The 21,117-nt window shown below is 39.0% G+C and overlaps 1 protein-coding gene across 3 annotated transcripts in view; it reads left to right on the top strand.

The window, feature by feature from the left end:
• The window catches only part of trappc9 (trafficking protein particle complex subunit 9), a 242,605-nt gene that overhangs the window by 122,931 nt on the left and 98,557 nt on the right, over positions 1-21,117 (top strand). For all 3 annotated transcript variants that reach the window (XM_080863780.1, XM_080863781.1, XM_080863782.1), the window contains 2 exons: positions 6,604-6,746; positions 19,821-19,931. In XM_080863780.1, the coding sequence (XP_080719906.1) occupies positions 6,604-6,746; positions 19,821-19,931 (254 nt within the window). The remainder of the gene's footprint in view (positions 1-6,603; positions 6,747-19,820; positions 19,932-21,117) is intronic.

The raw sequence follows: 21,117 nt of genomic DNA, 5'->3' as shown, positions 1-21,117 counted from the left end.
GTTTCACCTCTCATCCGAGAAGCTTCTTGAGTTCTAAGAACAATTGGTGGAGAGCCCCGGATTTTAAGCCCTATGCAAGTGTCCCCAAGAGGGTCATGGACGCCCTGTTGATTCTCTGCCTAATCACACAAGCCAAGGTGTGAAAATGGGTGTGGGTCACAATTAGAGATGGCACGATACCACTTTTTTTTATGTCCGATACCGATACCGATATCATAAATTTGGATATCTGCCGATACCGATATGAATCCGATATAGTGTTTTTTAATCAACAAAACTGTTTTTTAAATATCTTGCTGCATTTTGTATAAGTTCATACTCAAGTTTAAAACAACAACTACACTAAAGCTATTCTGTTATACCTGTATGCAAAAAAAAAAAAAAATTTCATAGTTCAGCAATACTGATCAATCTAATAAACTTAAACCTACACCATCCTCCCTATTCTGGTATTTTAAAGAGTACTTAGCGTAAATATTAAGCAACCTAACTAATAGGGTTCCAACTCCCAGCAACAACAAAAATAAATAAATAAAAAATAGGGAACCACCCCTCACGCTCCACCTCATGATGCTTAATCGACGTAATCAACCTTAATTTGATGCAGTGTGGAAAAAAAAAAGCACAGAAATCAATTATTTTTCAAGAAATATTAAATAGATTCAACATCTTTCTTCAACAAAATTGCAGACTGCACAGATGGTACCTTCCCAAAGGAAAAAGTACTATAGCTTACTAGGGTATATATATTAGACTTAATAGTCACTATATACAGTAATTGACTTCTATTCATTTTACATCAAATTAAAACTTTGGGTGTAAGATTCGGATAATTATTTATTAAAAGCTAGACATTTTAAATGAGAATAAGAAAGAAAAGTATGTCTTTGTGCCCCCTTTTCCCTGTTAATGCCCTATCGGCCCCCCTGGCTAAACTTTGCTAGATCCGCCCCTGCACAGTTACCAGCGTCAGCTACGTAGAAAAAGATCCTCGAGTAGAAAGTAATAATAAATAAATTCTAACAACAGCTTATCAAGCTTAAACGTGCTGCTGTTGTTCAGCCGCTGGTTTCCTCTGTCTGGTGCAAAGTGGGCCAAAAACAAACCAGAGAGACGGACTCGCGACAGAAAAGCCGATCAGCTGATCATTAAGCAGTTTCATCATTGAAGTAGCAGCCAGAAGAGGCAGTCGCTCCATATATCGTTTGGTAAGCTTAACGCAGGAATGCTTTACAAACATTCAGAGATGGACTTACACACTTGCTTTACTTCTCTCGGGGATAACTTTGTCGGAGATGAAATGCCGGGTTGCTAGCGAAGCTCCACATGCTATCCAGACCACCGACAGGTCCCGCATGCCACAGCCACTCTATCACGTGATGCATACTGCTCCGACGTGCTAACGTTCTGAGGCGAGTTACGGCGTGTTGCAAGTTTTGTGAGGTGCTTTCGTGATATTTAATGGATCGGATTACATTTTTTATTTTTCTCCGATATCCGATCCAGTAATTTAGGTCAGTATCGGACCGATACCGATACGTAATATCGGATCGGTCCATCTCTAGTCACAATCAGACAGGGTTTCGGGTGAACCCATTGTGAAACCTAGCCCCCACCCTGTCATGTGATTTACTGATGTCAAATGGCCGAGGATGTGAGTGGGCGTTAAGGCGTCTGGGAAGGGATCTGTAAACTGGATTATAGATGGCAGACAGTTTGTGACGTAAACCACCACCTCTGTTCGAAGATGGTCGTTCACAGTGGACATAGATGTCCTCTTTAACTCCTCTTTCAAACCATCTGTCCTCTCTGTCCAAAATGTGAAAATTGGCATCCTCGAAAGAGTGACCTTTGTCCTTCAGATGCAGATGGACTGCTGAGTCATCGCAAAAGTTGTGTCAAGCAATGCATTTTCTGCTCAAACAGAAGAAAAAGTGAAACAAACAACACATTAGTCACAGAATTCTTTGCATTTTTGACTGTTGATTGTTCTTCAAAGCATTAGAGACTTCAAAAATTGATGTTATTTTTATTTCATTGACTATACGTGTGCCTTCAGTGGTAATTGCATTGTGTGCTTGACTATGCTGTCAAGGAACTGCGTTGGTATTGAATCCACACTGCTTAAATTGATATTGATTACCTGAGTAAGACAGCCTATAAGTGAATTTTCCAAAATGTTGAAGTCCTCTAAGAAACACCAAAGCATTGCCTTTGTGCCAACAAACAGCAGTCAATAAACCTCGTAAGTTTGTGCATTTTTGAGAGTCCCCATTTCTGCCTACCTGTCACTGTGATGCTGCTTCTTAGTATTCCTGTCAGGAGACGTGTGGCCATGCCATAATCTTCTCAGCACGATGCGTCAGGGTCTTTATCTCCATTCCAGTGCATTCAAAAAGCCTTCAGTTATTTGTCTTGTCTTCTCCTTTTTTGTTAATCCATTATGTGTAGGAGTGCGTGTGCACATCCATTGTCGAACAGATGCTGTATTTTGTGTTGATGAACACAGAGGATGGTCTTATGGGGTTTTGTTGTGACACAACACAGCAATGTGGCGTGATGGCATTCAAGGTAAAAGCCAATCTGCCATCCGTGTCCTGTCTGCAGTGAGTAAGTGTTTTTAAAAAGATTTTAAAAAAGGCCAATGAAGACACAAGGCAATGGTGGTTTTCTGTAGTACATTTATATTAATTTAAACCAGCTTAATTGTGATGTTATTATCAAGCATGTAGAAAAACATCAATACAGGCATAAAAATGTGTAGGAATGGTTGCAAATTGGTTTCTAAAAATGTAAACGGTCTTTTCGTGTCATTGCTGGCATAAGGTTTGCAAAGATGTTGGTGCAAAGAAAACACCCTGTTTTCTTCTCTGTCTGGATATGTAAGTTTATTTGGTAAGATTCACCATTTTTGGTCCCTTTTTATATTAAGCTGTTGAACAGTAGTTAGTAGGTTGTGCAGAGGTAAGCATTGTCCTGTGTCCACTGACCTGTGTGGATTTTTTACCACCAAGTCACAGGTGCAGAGTGAGCAATTATAAATGGCTTAGCACAAGCTAGATAGCAATAATATTAACTGCCAGCTGTTATCCTGAATCATTTCTATGTCATTTGGTTCCTTGCACTCTCACCAAGGTTTGAAGCGAATAATCAGCAAAAACGATCTTCAAGGTCTTTTATATTCTTCAGCTCTTCTTAGAGTTAAGATCTTTGGGTTTAGTGTGGAGCCGTTTTTACACATTACTGTACTATTATTCCGATGGTAATCCGAGATGCCTTTTTGTTTTTCACATATCTCATTGTGTGCTTGTCTTTGAGAATTACGTCCTTTGATAGTGTTTTATTTTGCAGAGACTGAGACTCTGAGACGCATCTTTCAGACACGATAACTAAGGTCTGGATAAAAGCAATCAAATATCAAATATTAAAGCCTTTACTCAATCTAAATATAGTTTGCAAGTTCTCTATTTGTAGAGTTAATTCAATTATTTTAAAATATGTAAGAGAACTGATTCATTTTTATGAGATACGTTAACCAAATGTATTGTTTGTTTTAAACTATTCACACTAACCCAATTCTGAAAGACTTTGGGCACTATGTAAGATGTAAATAGAAATAAAATGCAATCATCAACCCACATTTTATTCACAACAGAAAACGTATCAAATGTTTAAAATAGAAAATATTACTGCTTTAATAAAATATGAGCTCATTTTGAATTAGGTGTGAGTAACAAAAGGTTGGAAAAGTAAGTGGTACTAAAAAAAAAACAGCTGGAGAAACATTTTGTAGCTCATTAGGTCAACTGGGAGCCGGTCAGTAACATGTCTAAGATCCTCTTTTTACACCTGAGAGTTTCTCAGAATTACAGCTGGATGAAAATTAATTAATCTGTAAAAAACCTGTTTGCAAATTGTGACCAATTTCAGTGTAATGTTCCTCTACATAAATGTAATGTCTGTAAATCTTAGCAAAATCTAGGGAAATCTCTGTGGGCAATGAATAAGGCTGGAAACCAATGTTGGATATATGTGATCTTCAGGCCATTGGGCAGTGCTGCATTAAAAATGGCCACAATTCTGTCATGGGAAGCACATCGAATAAAACAAACAAAAGTCTGCATGTATGGGGATATGTATATATATTGCCTATGGATATATAGTTTACACATCTGGAAAGACACCATTGGTACACAGTTCTTCGAGCATTCCAGCCCTCTTATATTTCAGCAAGACAATACTGAACTGTATACTGCATCTAGCACAACAGCATGACTTTTTAGTAGAAGAGTAGGTAGTAAGCTGGCCTGCCTACAGTCCAGACCTTTCACCAGTTGAACACGTTTAAAGCGTCAAGAAACAAAAAGTATGTGAAAGATCAGCCAGAACTGTTGGAACAGTCAGAATGGGACGACTTTACTCTCCACTCCAGCAAGCTGGTGTCCTCAGTTTCCAGGTGTTTATGGACTTTTTTGAGAGACACCAATTTGTTTTGAGACGCGTTGCTGTTTTTGCACAGCTGTGACAGACAGTTTTGAAAATAGGAGTCAGGTGACTGCTGCTTAAAAATAACAAAGTTGTGCATTTGCTTTAAGATCAAACATCTCAAAGTTGATGCACATATCTTAATGCAGTAGCTGTGATTCCATTTGAATGAGTTCACTAATGAACAACACATCATTGCAATTTGCCCCCTTATATTATCCACCACTCCATTTAACATTTTCTTACTTTTTCAGGTAATTTAACTCATTTTTAATTAACCTGAACGACTTGGCAGATTAAGCAAACACCACTTATTACTGTAATCATGTCAATTTTTACGTCTGCTTCAGCATGTGTGTATGTAAAGCATAAGACAGCGTCATTAGAGCTCTCTCTGGCTGATTGTGGCGTTACACATGCAGTCAGACTGTACTAAATATGATTTTTTTTTAAATGCAAGAGGAAGGTGAATAAAAGACCAACCAGCACCTGTTTGTCAGTTTTAGTTAGTGTCGAGTCCTAAGTGAGCATGTCTGGAAAGCATTAGCATTAGCAAAGCTGAAACGTATGTTTGTTTGTTGAGTTGCTTAGGTCTTGTTTCATTGACCTTCATGTTGGTCAATGAAATCATCTGGTTGTAGTAATGTAATGTAGATTACACTGTTGCAGTGTGGGAAAGATTATGTTACAATTAAATAAGACAAAATAGATGAATTCGCTTAGAAATATCTACTCATTTTGAAATGTCTGGTTAAGCTGGATGAAAATCAACTCGTATCAGCTTCATGATATTTAGGTTTACTAACTTCTGTGAATCTGGATAATTTGGGGGTGTTTAACATTGTTAATGTTCTGTTGAACATGTAAGGTTACAAAGCTTAATACTAAGGCACACCTTAGTACACTCTTCCTTATTCCTTCCTAAAAACTGATGGAGTCCCATATGTTTAATGTTTAATCCACAGTGGGGTTCTCCCCTTGGTGGTGGTCCTGAGAGCAACTGATCTACCCTATAATAATAATAATAATAATAATAATAATAATAATAATAATGTCAGTCTTTAAGGGTCACATAAGCCAAGGTGTAAGTCCTTTGTGAAACACTGCTCCCCACCCTGCCATCATGTGAGTCATTAAGGTTACAAGGGTCAAGTTGTCATTTTGGGTTCAGTCGCAAGGAAAGGCATCTCAAGACGGCATCATCGGTGGCTGAGAGCTTCTGTCACAGGCAACATAACAGGACAAGACTGAGCTGCACATCTGCACCCAAAAGAGAAAGGATACTCTTTTAAGCATGCTAATGGTTTCATCCTAAGGGGAAGATGAATAGCTTTCATGGGAATCCATGGCGCCATGGAGGGCATTATAATGTATAAGGAAGAGTGTAGGTTTGTAGAACATGAAAATATACCAGAACGTGAAATAAAGCCAGAACCGTACCAGATAAGTGTAAGTTTGGAATTAAGCTGTCGAATGTACAATAATAATAATTCTCTCTAATGTTGTTATCTCTTATTGCTCAGTGGGCTCTGCTTTGTTCATTAAGGTTGTAATAGGTCAGCCGTCTAGCCAGCAGGCTCCAAATCATTCCATTTTGGCTCTCAGCCTCCACAAAAGTGGACAAAGAGCGAAAATAATCAAGGAATCAGTGATTTTTTTTTTCTCTAGAAAGGCGCAGCCAGTTCCTCCATCAGCAATTTTCAGAGAGATGATATATGCTGCATAAGAAAAAAAAGCAGGACCTTGGATGATCCTTTTACCCTGTTTCAGCCCCATTGCCTGAGTCAGCTAGTGCTCGCTCACCATAAACTGCCACTTTTAATTTCCCCACGCTTCGCCCACTTGGCTGCTTATCCTGTGGCCCTTCCTCTCTCCCCAGCACAGAGTACCTTTGAGTAATTCTGTGTGTCCAATCTCCACCACCCTCCCCCCATTATAGTGGCACACAGCCAGAAAATCCACGCTTTTTCACCCACACTCAACACCTTCTCCTCTCAGTTTTAGGATGTGACATGTTGTTCATGAATCATCTGTTTTGGAGTAACTTTGCAACACCTGTGCCTGCTTGTTTTAGTTTGTTTTGATCTACATTTTTTCCCCTCGTCTGTTCTTTTGCAGACTTTGGAGGCGGTGCTGAACTTCAAGTACTCGGGGGGAGCAGGCAAAGTTGAAGGCTACTACAGGGAGCTGTCTTTGGGTGTCCATGTTGATGTGGAACCTTCAGTGTTTTTCACCCGAGTCAGCACCCTCCCTGCTACCAGGTAACTATTAAAAAATTGTATAGCCTTTCTGTTTTTTATGTTTATTTTACTGTAAAAATCAAAATTTTTACATAAAGAAGTTTATCTAAAGAGTGAATGTGGGGTCTGCAGAGACTGGTGGGCTAGTTTGGTGAACAACAGGATAATAATGAGAAGATAACCATTTATTTTTATTGTACTGACATACGTAGTACAAACTGTCCCACATCGCCTCAAAAGCGCAACAAAACACAACGCGGTAAACTTTAAAGTGGATATGAAGTGCACAAAAAGGTATGAATAATAAATTACAGAATGAATGAATGGTCATAAATAGTATCGTAAATAATCATAATTTCTAAATCTTTTGCTGGCCTATTAACAGAGATGGGCAGTAGCGTTACTGTAATCCAATTACTTTTTTCAAGTAACGAGTAAAGTAAGGGATTACTATTGCAAAAACGGTAATTAGATTACCGTTACTTTCCCGTAGGAACGCTGCGTTACTAAAACTGTAATTTTTTTTTTTTTTTTTTTTTTTTTTTGCGAGAATGTCTCATGACAGTGACGTAAGCGAGTGCAACATTCGTGACAACAGCTGTCTGCAGATCAACAGTGGATCATATATCGAGTGCAGGAGAGAGTATGAGCGTGCAGCGTTTAAAACGTGGAAGTACTGACCTTACTTTGAGTTTGATTCCATAAAAAGTGACAAAAACATTAGCGTCCGTTGTGCGTGGGAAGAAGTTAAGTCTGAGTTCAATGGTTCTTCCTCAATTTTTGATCTTGTGACTTTCAACTTCCATGCAGCTTTTATATCTTACCGGGCTATTCGTGTAACCTCATCATTCAAACAGATAAAATAACAATACTAACTCAACATTAGCGACTGCAGTCGCAGACAAGCAATGAATAATAACCTATCACAGAGCTTCCCTTGTCACAGCAACTGTTGATAAATCTCATTTTTAAAGCTTCATTTTGCGTCATACACAGTTTTCTCTCTTGATTTGGGGAGCAGATACTGACATTCTCTTTAACCACTGCAGCAGCAGCCCTGCTATGACACTATTGTTAACCAAACCCGAGGACATAGAGATGATATTTTCACAGATGGGTCAGATAGGAGCAGGCACACTGAATGGATATTCATGGCCTCACATATCCTCACCCATCCTCACCCACTTTTATTCCCTGGTCTGTCTCGCTTCACTTTACTATTTTAGTTCCCCCAACTGTCGTGAAAAAACTCCAAGCAAGGGAGACGGATCATAGCAGAGTAATGGCCACTTGAGGTGAATCATTAGCAGTAATAATATCTGCAGTTTAAGCCATCAATCTTGGCACTGTGCTGATAGATGTGCTGCACCGACTGTTATACCATCACCCTGTCATCACAGCCCCCTCTCTCTTATCTCTATAGCACCCTTAGCTCTCTCAGCCTCACAGCTCTATTATACAGTATCTATTGGTTATCAACTAGATCTGAAAATATTTGAAATGTGCTGAAATTGAAAGGTTTAGAAATGTTTCAGTAGACTGAGTCTTAAAAACTCCTCTAAAGTGAACTAACCTTTTTCTTTCTTCTTATGGAGAAAATTTATTATGGCTCAATTCCACATTTACTGACTCAGTGGGCTTTATATCTTCAGTCCTTGGCCCTCACCAACCCAAAAGCAAGGTGCTCAAAAACCGCAGTGCATATTAACGTGCAAGAAGTCTCCTCACCCACAGACAGACTGTACTGTTGACATAATGTGTGAATATTTGGCCCCTTTCCATGTTTGCATGGAGAGTCTCGTGCAGAGCGTGCTGTATTTTATATCTGAGTTGCTTAAGGTAAATTTAGGATTGGGATTTTTAAATATATAATAAAGATATTCATAAAACGTCTTTAGCACAATACCTTGAAAACTTGGCTAGTACCAAAAACTAGCATTAAACACTTTGTCAGATTTTTCTTACTCATTGAGTGATCAGAACATTGAAATTATTCGATGTGGTTAGGATAGTTGCTTTTAAAAGTGTTCATTTATTGGAATGAGAGGGGAGATGTTCAGAATGAGTGTGTCCCAAAACTCGGCCTCTGTCTTTACCTTTAGCTCTTTCTCATTCTGAATGTTTAAAGCCTGATTTTTATGGTGGAATTACTTGTAATAAGATCGTCTCTTCAGCCATCAGATTTTCTTTTTAGAGAATGATCATCCTCAACCTACAGGACCTACACTGTCGTCAAACGTCAAATTATATCAGAAACATAATGATTCTCCTTCAGCTGCCTGTCGTTGCTCTCAATTGCAGTGCTATTTTCAAAGAGAAATGTGCACAAACCCTGTGCTAACGCTCTATGAATTTTGTTACTACATCACTTCCTCATTGCCCTGCAAGAATGATGCTCTTTCATTGAGTAACTGTTGTTAACTTTACTCAAAGAAATATGGTTAATAGAATTAGACCAGCCGCACCTGCAGGCCTAATTACTGCCAGACCTGTTAAATCAAATCACTTAAATAGAACCTATCTGACCAAGTGAAGTCATCCAAAGATCATTAAAAGCAACACATCGTGCAAAAGTTAAAGAAACTCAAGAACAAGTGAGAAAGAAAGTATTGACATATATCAGTTTGGAAAGGGTTAAAAAGCCATTTCCAAGGATTTGGATTTGAAACGGTGGTAAGCGTGGCATCCATTGGAGAGTTAAAAGTAAAATCTGTTACTGACCAGAAAGAATACAAAGAGTAGTAAGAGGAAATCCCAAAAAGTTGATTCCATTCATCTGAACAGAAACATTTCGTCACTCATCCCAGTGACTTCTTGAGACTCGAGAGGATCAACATTTTGGGATTTGCCTAAAAACATCATGATGATCCCTAAAACTGTTGAGAAAAGATTTTGTGGACTGCTTAAGCAAACTTGAACTTTTTGGAAGGTTACATCATGTGTAAAAACTAACACAGGATTTCATAAAGAGAACATCATGCAACAGTCAAACATGGGGGAGGTAGTGTGGTCTGGGGCTGCTTTGTTGCTTCAGGACCTGGACCACAATTGAGGGTACCATGAATTCTGCTACCAGAAAATCCTGCAGGAGAATATCCAGCTATTAGTTCATGTCCTGAAACTCGGGCTCGTATTGGTATATGGATATAAGTTTAATTCCTACGTTTTTCTGTATTTTACTTATTCGCATACTATAGATGAAAGTTTGTCTATGTGGCTAAATCTGACATATTTACATGATGTATTTAGGTGTGAATGTCGATTAACTTGAATTGTCCTTATAAATAAACAAACTTGGATTATGCAGCAGACGACGATCGGAAACACACGATCAAGTCACCCTCTGAATGGCAAAAAAGCAGAATGAAGGTTTTGGAGTGGCCTAGTCAAAGTCCCGACTTACAGTAAATCTAATTGAGATGCTTCCTCCACAGCGATATGAAAGAGTCATTGCCGGTAATTTCAAATGCTTGATTGCAGTTCTTGCCGCCAAGGGTGGCACAACCAGTTATTAGGTTTTAGGAGGCAATTACTTTTTCAGACAGGGCCAGATAGGTTTGGATAACTTTTTTCCTTTAATAAACGAAATGATCGTTTAAAAAGCGCATTTTGTATTTAGTCGGGTTAGCTTTGTCTTCTATTAAAATGTTTCGATGATGATCTGAAATATGTAATTAATATAAAAACAAAAACATCAGGATAAGTGCTCTTTTTCACAGCTCAGCAAACTAGGTGTTAGATAGAAGTCGGTGCCGCCAACTTTCCTTTCTTACTGTGTTAATAACATGCAGCACCAAACATAGGGGGCACCTGTGTTTGAAACGACCTTTGACCATCCACTGATGCATCACTGTTACCATTTAACACTCACAGAGTAAATAAAAGCACGTCTGGACCTTCTAAGACTACCTCTACAAGGCTCACAGATGAGGGATTGAGATAGTTTACAATAAATATTTCAGACACATGGGGCTCACAGTGTAATAACATTTATTCAAAAACCCATTGTCTGCTTACCCATGCAGAGTCCACACACATTCATTTTGTTTGAATTTCTCCTGTTGAAGAGTCAGCGTTACTTGTTCTGATAAGCACTATTGAATTTTTAAAAAAAGAGAAGTTGAGAGAATTTGGAAGTGGTGGTACGAAACTGCTCAATAATACAGCAGCTTATCCTTACGATCTGTTTTTCTGTTTTTCTCCCTCTCCTCCCCTTCCTGTCTCTCTACTTATTGGTTCCTCTTTATGTCTCTTAAAAAGAGAAAGAAAACCAGGAGAAATCCTCCTTATTTGTGTAGTAGTAGAGCAGCCGCTTACATCAGTGTTTAGTCTCCACCGTTCTCCTCATCCAGTCTATTCCTTTTCATCATCATCTTTTTTACTTACTTTACTTTTTTTTTTTTTTTACTTTTTCTTTTTTTCCTGTTTTTTCTTCTTTCTGCCCTCCAATGAATTCACTATTGGGGAAACACTGGTATTTAATGATTAGTGGATGTAAACAATATCAACAGATAAAACAGTGCAGTGTTGCTTATTATTTCTCTTTTGAACTAATAAAACAGTTAACTCAGGCCATGTTCTGTATCAAGTTACATGTGAAGCAGACTTAAAAGGGAACCATCACATAGTTCACATGACCACAGTTTGTACCAATGCTGATATAGTAAATATGAAAATTGTATTTCAGAACCAGTATGGGGGAAAAAAAGCTAAAACTAGTTAGATTTGTGTTATTAATGCCCAAGTAGTCACCTTCATATGGCTGTGTAATTAATTAATTCAACTAAAGGTAGCGCTTCGTATTTGTCAGGTATAGTATATAGTTCCTTCCTGGCATCACTGTTAAATTCAGAATAAAACAAGACTTTTGTTTAGCTGGTAAATTGCTGTATGGTAAAGCTTTTGATTTTGTGGTTGTAGAATTCAACTAGTGCACCACTGCTGCATCTCTCTGCATGACTGTCTGTTATCTAAGTGTTGTTTTCTAATAAATGCATGACATTTTGTAAAAGAATCATCTCACCTGCTCCCAACAAGTGGGTGGCTTTGAGTATGGTTAATCCAGAATTGTGTGTTGCTGGATTGCTAGTGACATCAACTCATGAATGTGTCCTAGAGATGACTCGCAATGATCCACAGGTGCAGACAAAGAAGAATAAATACAGCTTTACAAAGATAAATCTGCTCATTACTCCATGCAGTTGTGATTCTTTCTCCTGTCTCTGTCCTTCACTGTTACTGTCCAGTGAGGCATGTTTTGTCACCTAGCTAGCTAACTGGCTCCCTCATCAGTGTTGGGTAATGTTTCCATCACGGCTAATAAGATAGCTGCCACCGTCTGCTGTTCACCTTTTACTGTCCTCCTTTGACTCCCTGCTTGCCTTTTTCACTGCTCACACTTTCACCAGCATGTCACCACCTGATATGTACAGTAATATTAGTGTTATAACAGCAGACCAGCAGATTACGCTAACGAGTTACATTCTGCTGTGACCTCTGCATCTCATTTACCACTCTACTCTTGTTCAAGAACTTTAACTCGTCTGTCTCTGTGTCTCTTTTTCTGAGTTATGCTGTTCTCAATGCAAATGCTTAGCTTCCAGAACAAATGCACAGCATTTTAAATATGCTTATATCAAGTAAGGAACACAATGTGAATAAAGTGAAAAGTAAAATTAAATAAGTTTATGTCAAAATAAAATAGTGGCTTGCACATTAGGCAAATGTGCAAAAGGTCATATCTCCTTATGCATAGCCATACGCTTTAGTGACCTTTTATGAATTAGGGAGAAGCTTTTTTTGTCTCCTTCTTCTTCAAAATAAGATTAGGGGACAAAATCTGGCCACTAACAAACTGATTTAACCTTTATGAGCAAAGAGAATGTGAGAAATTTCACAATTTGTTTAAAACTGAGTGTTGCTGAGTGTAGTCTAGTCAGGCTTGTTTCTTGTCAGCTCTGGCTAAAAAATGGAATATTTTACTAAATCATATCAAGATCAAATACCTTGAAGTAAGCCAAATGAACGAGTACATGCTGTGCTTGACAACATCATCTGTCTACGATGTGAAAGCGTAAAACTTAATCACCCTAAATTAGTGGTTATCAAAACCTTCTCCTGGCAGGAGCTCCCTTAAGAAAATGAAAGCTGGACCCTCCCAAGACGATCACCCACCCGTCTTTTTTTTTTTTTTTTCAAATCAGTCTTTAATGAAAAAACGACCAGGTTCAATAAGCGTTTGGGGATTTTCCAAACATAAATTACATTCACTCAACTTTATACTTTGTCCTGATTCTCCTCTCCCCATACACCTCAACCCCCCATGGCCGGCCCCACTGCAGTGGTTCTGTGCCTAAAATAACACGACATGATTTCCATCTCCTTTTGTTTCTCGTTCGGTAGCCGAGCGATTGTTAATCTGTTTCAGGTGCTTTGGCGTTAATGAAATTAACAGCAGGTGCACTAGTGGGGGAACAATGAGACAACCCACGTGAAGGCCCCTGATGTCCCCCCCCACCCCCATCTTTTCTTCGCTAGTTTTGTGTTTTTCTGCGGTCAGTGTCACTACTGGTAGCATGAGGCGATACCTGGACCCCACAGACCGGTATCTGCTCCTTCGTGCAAGCAGGAACAGGATGAGCACTGCCAGGATCATATCAATAGAGGGATACACAGATCTCAACAGGCTGGGCAACAGCGCCCCACGTGTTACTGGGAATCGGGATGAAGTCCTTGGACCCATTGTAAGATCCTCCGGTGGTGCAGTGGGTCCTTAGTTCCTCCTGGTGGAACCAAGGACCACCAGGCCTCATGTGGTAAGAGTATGCAGGTAGTTCCTGGAAGAACTGACTGGAACCACGGTTGCCTGACCTAAATCCAATAGAATAGATCTGGAAAGAATTCCAAAAGGACACTATCTGAGGATTATCCTGACATTGTCAGGCACGTGGGGGTCATACAAACTACTGAGTACCATTTAGAGTTGCTGGACTTCTCATGGACTAGCCTGCTGCATCATTTTTTCACTTTGGGTGTCTGGGAATTCTGTAGGTCGATCATTTTAGTTTCTTTCCTGACACAGTCCATATCTGTGTTTCCAGCATGACTTTTTCCCCCCTCTGCTGAGACCTGATGTCTTTTCTGTGTGTGTTTTTGTTTTGTTTTTTTGTTTTTTAATTTCTGGGAGCAGTGTCTATATATAATATTTACTTTTTACTGATATAAAATACGCTTTTATTGACATTGTAAACCCTTTTTCAATTGGTTATCTGGTTGTCAGATAACCAATCTCCATATTCTCAGTAAGCCTCCCAACATACCCACCACCATGCCTGCAGTTTATATTTTTTATAGTCTAAGTTAAATGCCAGTTTGAGTTTTCTCTATTCTACCGATCACATCTTATTTGACCTTTTACTCATAATGTTTATGACACAATTCAGTAGCGTTTTGTTCTTTTGGGCCTCTTCAGAGTGAGTTGACAGATCTCTTAAAGAATGTGATGAATAGGCAGGATGTGTGAAATGCTCAGTGATCCATACTTTACAGGAACCTGTTAAAATCCTATTCACTTAGCACTGTGTTGACCTGGAAAAATGCTTTGCTGTTGAGGAGGAAAATTTTATGGACGTGCATTCTGTTAATCATGCATAGTTCAGGCTACGTCACATCAGTGAAAACGGTCGTTGGAAACATGCATGAGCAAAGTAATTGTGACAATGTGCCTTTGAAAACTTCAAACTGGCTTTGGTGCGTCAAGCTAGCTGTAAGACAGGGATAAAACTGCAGTAGGATGGAGTCAGTCTATCAATTTTAGTTTAACTGGATCAAGTTGGCCCTTACATGCAGTCTGTTTGTGATAATACCACAATTGCCTGTGATAAATCTCAATTCTGTTGTGGTATGAACCAGGGGCAGACTTGCCAGCGGTGGCGTGCACAGAAACCACACATCAGGCTGAGAATGGGCCCCATCTAAGTGGGGAAAATTCATCATTTAGAAATTATAAACAGATGCAGCTTGTTCACTTCATTAATGACCAGCATAAACAGCATAAATTTGTGGCTCAAAAATAAGGGAACAAGTAATGTACTAAAAAAAATAGAATAGTTCAGGTTTTACGCATGTGTTGCTCTCTTAAAACAATGTGATAGCAAATGAGACGATACTGAAGATGGATAAATATGTGTTAATAAGTCTTCTGTTAGAAATTGTTGGGGACTGAGTGTGTGTGGAGCGCAGGATTTTAGCAGATTTTACTACAAACTGTTCCTCTGCATAAATCTGAATTCTGAGTGTAACAGCTGCCACGTACGATGTGTAAAAGAACACGAAACATTATTTAGCGTCAGGTCACGAGGCACCCGAGTGAAAAACCTCTCACATTCTCTTGTATGACTGAGGCCTCACTGAGAATATGGAGATCAGCCTCCACTGCTGGCAGATATCACAACTTTCTGGTAAACAGTAGGGCTGTGAAAAAGTTTTGACATCAGCCCTCACTGGGTATCATGTCGAAATTTTAATGTGAAAATTATTTTGGAGTGAATGAAAAATGTCAAGGAGAGGTGAAGTAAAACTCGGAGAGATAAAATCTATTTCCATGTGGAGATACTGTTAAAAAATTAAAATACGAGTATATCTCTAAAACTGAGAACATCGTGAAAAAGTTAAGTTTCATATTTGTTTTCAGCCTTTTTGTTGTCATTTTGATGATTATGATTTGTATCTTATGAAAATCTAAAATCCATTGTCTCAAAATTTTAGAATATTTGCTAGGACCAATCAAAAAAGGGTTTAAACCCCCTTGGTTGGGCCTCTTTCACCACGAGTTACTGCAACAAGCAGCAGGACATGGAGGCAGTCGGTTTATGGCACAGCTGAGGTGTTATTGCGATCCCAGTTGCTTTAATAGTGGGCTTAATTTCAATACAGTTGTATTTATATAGTGCCACACGACAGAAGTTGCTTCAAGTGCTTTATATTGTAAGTCCCTACAATATTAGAGAGAAAACCCCAACAATCAGACGACCCGCTCTGCCTCCGGCAGAGCCAGGTTCATGGTGAGGCAGCCATGACAGGACAGAAGCCACGTGGAAAAGTTCATTGTGCACATAAGAAATAGTGTCTAAAATCTTTTCTCTATGCCAAATGCCAATCGCAACACTGAGTGCATGGACGAGTCAGAGGGTGATGGGAGGAAGACAAGACAAAAGGCAAAGATTCAGTTTGTCCTACCAGATTGTTCCTTTACCATCAACGCCTTTTTTAATGTGGTCTATGCTGTACTCTGTGAACATCCAGCCTTTTCAGCGTCTTACCCTCCTTGAGGAGAGGAGGCAAGCTGTGATGACTGTCATCTGGACAACTTTCAAATCAACAGCCTTTCTTTTGATTGTGGCTGCATGTGCTTAATTAGCACCAAGTACAAAAAAAAGACCTTTTTCATGATATTCTAATTCTTCTTTAGTGTGTTTTCTGTTGACTGTTTTTTTTGGCAAAGGATTGTTTGGGCTTTGATTTTAATTCTTTATGGACATTGTCCAAATGCTGACAAGACATTTAGTGTATAACAAATATTCATTGTGTGTTTAATAATCTCAGTGGTTAAATGTGGACATAAACATGGAGTCAGCTGTCCCTTATTGCTGGCTGCTGTAGCTAAAAATACCCCTTCAGTCGCCATTACATTTAGTGTGCAGGGAGTATGTCACGTTTTTGTGTCAGACTAGGCCTGCAAAATCAGCACGTATTGATTGCAATTTGCAGAACTGACTGAGGTGTGGGCCCAGCTCTCACGATCTTTGCGTTTTTGGTTCTCGCAGTGTTATTTTTACCACCCTGCTATCTTGCCTCAACAATGTCCCCAATCACATCAAAATGACAAACACTTTGATTGAATAGTTTTTTTTAAAAAGTCGACCCATTATACTTTCTCATTTTTTGACACGTAAAACTTCAAATAACAAAGTCAGATACAAAGTAATCCCTGTGGGTTAAAAGGTCAGGCTTCAGACTGAGCTTTTTCTAACCACTCTGTCTCAGACTCTCCTTCCCCCCCCCCAATTTGTCTTTCTGTGTGATGTCAGTCGGGGGATTTTCTTTATGACTTTCACGGCTCTGGGAGGGAGATCACCTCGTGTGTTGTTCAAACCTTTTTGTGAGGGGAAACTAATCAGAGGAAAGTTGTCTTTAAGGGAAGTAGCAGCACCGAGGCCCATAAATAAAGATTATTTTGAAGTGAGAGTCATGCAAAGCTACTCTAGTGCAGTCCGAGGATAAAAATATACAGTTGCAAAGTAGGATGTGTCCACAGAAAATGGTACACATTAACTATATATTATATGCTGTCGTTTAACTATATTTGTTTGCTTTACAAAGCCAGCATGACCTAGCTTTGAACTGAGGTTCATGCAAAGCCAAATATTTTAAAGCATTTCCAGCAGAGTCCAAGAACACAAGAAAAACAGAGCATAAAACAACAGTTGTTGTCCTTTTTGTACCTACAGAGTTTGCATAGTCTTGCTTTTTGTGGTCGTGGTTTCAAAGAAATATGTGGCAGACTGGGAGAATTACTCTTCTGCAACAGGGTCCTCTTCAAATGAGTAGAATACTGACCTCGTGGTTCATTTGTTAGTGTTGTGGGGTTCTCGGGAATAGGCAGTGACAGTCATTAACTCACTGTACTCTGTTCTTTGGCACAGCACCAGGTGCACTGAAAATGATCTGCTGTTTTTGCAGGTGTCATCACATATGCATGGAAATCTGTTGGTAGTAGGATGAAACGAATCCCTGCCACCTTCAAAACTTTAGGGTGTTGCTCCACAACTAAAGCAAGCAATCTGTAGTTGTGAGTTATATTAAATGTATGTAAGGCAGCAGTACTCCTGTTTCATTAGTGAATGATTTGCTTTGTACACCACGAACAAAGAAGCAGGTTGGATGTGCGTTCACTTTGAAACGCTGGGGATAATTTTGCTCCCTCTCTGCTTTCAAAGAGGAATGTAAAAATTCACTGACTGAAATGGAGACAAATAGTTGGAAACCCTATTGGCGGATTTGAATTATTTATTCAGCTTAGATCTCTGTGCCCAGCGTAGTAGCTCAGAATACTTATCAAAATGATTCAGTGTTATGACTCAGTTCCCACTAGTTCAAAAGCATAATCTTTAGCTTTCGTCTACAGGCGTTCGGCAGTTGTTGCGGCGACAGATCTTGAATGAAGTCGTCCAACCGCTGCGCAGAATCATTTCATCCTTTAGTCTTTTAACGCCTACAAAAATGTGTGACTTCACATCGTGTGCGCCTCCATTGCCGTCTGTTCTGTCACTCTACCTGGTGCTTAGCACATGAGCAATGAGGCTTGCGTTCTTAACTCGATGCCTGATTGATCTCCTTCGCTGAACAGGATGGCTGATAAATCAGCACCTCCCCCTTTCTGCCTGTTAATCACATCTGACAACGAAGACAACTAGACAATTAAAGGAACCGGGATAGGCCTTAAAAATATGCTCCTTTAATTGCCACGTCAGTTTATTAGGGACTAGGGAAAGCTCGACTAAAGCCTCCATTAACCGTGAGATTTAAGAGGCAAAGAGCTCGGTGGGAGGAGGGTGAATGTGAGGGATGATGGAACAATGGACTTCACAAAATTTTACAACACTGGTGTCAGTTCTGTTGTTCCTAGTTATAGTTTCTGTGTTCACTGTTTGAACACAGTTTGTTTGTTTACAAAGTAAAATGTCGGCAATGAATTGTAGGTCCTAGCTGTAATTTTTTACAGGTTTGACTCATTTATCATGGTTTATCGTGATCAACCAATAATGTGGTAAATATTGATTTTAAAGCAAATATCTGGCGCTATAATGTAAAGAGTCCAAATAATAGATATAATACCGTAAAGCCGTGAAGTTCTGTCACATTGTTGCTGTACGTCTATAAACTGCTTGTTTATGTAACCATATACTCGCTGCACTGGTCAGTGTGCTTCTGTTTTGCGACAGTCCTTCCTTTTATCTGTCATTATGGAGGGAAAAAAAATAACACCTACTTAGGGGTTAAAATTAACTCTTTGAAAATCCAGCATCATCTCTCCTGACTTGATCTAAATCACAAATTGGCCCTCTTATGATCTGCATGAGAAAAGCAGGCGCGGTATTATGTGGAGATGATCTGCTCCAGCTAGACCTGTGGGCCTGATGAAAGCACCGCCACCTTTGATGTTGTGACAAGGAGTGATGAGTACTTCACACCGTGTCTTCTCTTGATGTCGCGCTTTTGGTCGGCCCATGTATGTTGGCCTGTATTTTTAGAAGGTAATTTAATTTAGAAAATAATGAACTCCTATATGAATAAGCAAACCGTTGTATGCACAGGTTACAGACTGACTGCAGCACACAGATGATGAGCTTTAAGTTTAGCATTTGTGAGTGTGAATTATGTAAACCTGTGCAAAATGGAAAAAAGCAAGACTTTGTTTATGCAGCATATCTCATTCTAGGTGCAGCTTAAACTACCAAACACACGAGCAACAGAACCATATAGATAATGCAAAACTAAGTCAATTCATTTATAAGCACATTTAAAAACAACAAATCTACAAACAATAAAACAACAGGAGTAATGAAAAATAATACAGATGACAGATGAGGAGAAAATGATGAGAGCAATTGAACAACTGACATACTAAGAGTACCTCCTTCACTTTGAATATAGAATAAAGATACAAAAACCATCAGTAGACCATAAAACAACACAGGAAGGAAATGGTATCGTATTAGATATATAAGCATTATGCAGAAGTAGATAATATATACCAAGTATTGATTTATAAATAGCTGGACATGTATAACTCGGGATTATTAGATAATATTATACTGGAGATAATATAATATAATACGTGTGCCATGATATTTAGATGCAAACTATAATATAAGTTGATTTTTCGATGTTTCTGTGAGGATGGCGTTATAGTAGAGTTTTTCCAGCACCCTCCTGGGACCTCTTCCTAACATTTGCAGTGTTTCTTAAATGCTAAAACTGCTGACGGCAGCATGGTGCAGAATATACAGTCACTTCTTGTTTCTGTGTCCACAGCACCCGCCATTGTCATCTACTGCTCGACATCTTCAACCCAACAGAGCACGAACTCACTGTCAGGGCCAAGAACAATCAGGACCTGGTTCTCCACGCCAGCGAATGCCAGAGGTGAGTGGAAGGTTTGACTTTTACAAACATACAGATATTTTCAGTGAGTCAAAACAAAACAATTTCTCAAGTTTATTTGGCTCTTTTCTTTCACCTGAGGCATTCAGGCAATATTTTAGGTCTTTCAGAGCTGGTTCACTTCACTGTTAGTTACTGCCTAGAGCAAAAATCAAAGTTATGAATTGACGTCCTGCCTTCCAGCTACTTGACTAGAACTCTGCAGGGCGAGTGTTTAAATGTTAATATAGGTGTTTCTTTTTCGTCTTTCTTATAGCTGCGTGTATTTGCTTATGGCCATGATCTGTGGGTATGAACATGTCTTTAATGGATTTGTTCAGCTATTTGTGAGTTGTTATATATAAACACACTGACTTGTAGGTGTAATTGCAAAATATTGTTGCGCTGCGCCTGGACTTCTGATTCTGATATAAACCTGAGAAAGTCTTGGATGTACCATTAAGTCGTCTGTATATTATGATGTATGTAGCTCAGTTACAATCTGCCTCGGTTATGCCAGAAAGTATGAGACGTGTGTAGGTAATAACGTCAATCGATGATTGCTTTGAGTGTTTATTTGTTATTGAACTGCATAGCTTATCCTTAAATATAGGAAAGGTAAAGCAGAACTTGACACGTGCATTTTCCCTCGGAAAGCTCTTTTATTTAATGTAGTGGTGCTGTGTTTTATTTATTTTACAGTGGGGGCACACTTTGAGTTTAAGTGGGCTGAACTAGTAACAATTTCCTTTCTTTCAGTGTAAATAGCATTTAAATCCTTATTTTCTCAATATAAGAAAAAGAAATGTAATTTCAACAGCACGTCTTACTTTTAGTATACGATGAAGAAATGTTTCTTTGTTTAATGAAAGAAATCTGGGACTCGATTGCACGAAACATATGTGTGAAACTACAGAAAAGGTGCTTGGGAGCTCATTGCCCAGACTGTCCTATAATTTTACTCTGGACACACTTTTTTTTAAAGACATTTCTATTGTAGAAAGTGAAAAAGCAAACTAAACAGGAAGACTTTTTAGTGGAAGTTTCAGTAGAAGGACAAGCAGTAAAATTTAGAAAAAGTTAAAAGTTCAACATGTTTTAGCCCCTCCATCCCGGCCTTATGTTTGATAACCCCATCCTGAAAGCTGAGATATTGTTCTGGGTTCTTTTGTGACCTCCTGGATGAGTC

The sequence above is a fragment of the Rhamphochromis sp. 'chilingali' genome (assembly GCF_963969265.1).
Source record: "Rhamphochromis sp. 'chilingali' genome assembly, chromosome: 17".
In the NCBI taxonomy this organism is placed as follows: domain Eukaryota; kingdom Metazoa; phylum Chordata; class Actinopteri; order Cichliformes; family Cichlidae; genus Rhamphochromis; species Rhamphochromis sp. 'chilingali'.
The sequence above is the reverse complement of the archived record's forward strand: the minus strand, read 5'-3'. Positions and strand labels throughout refer to the sequence as shown.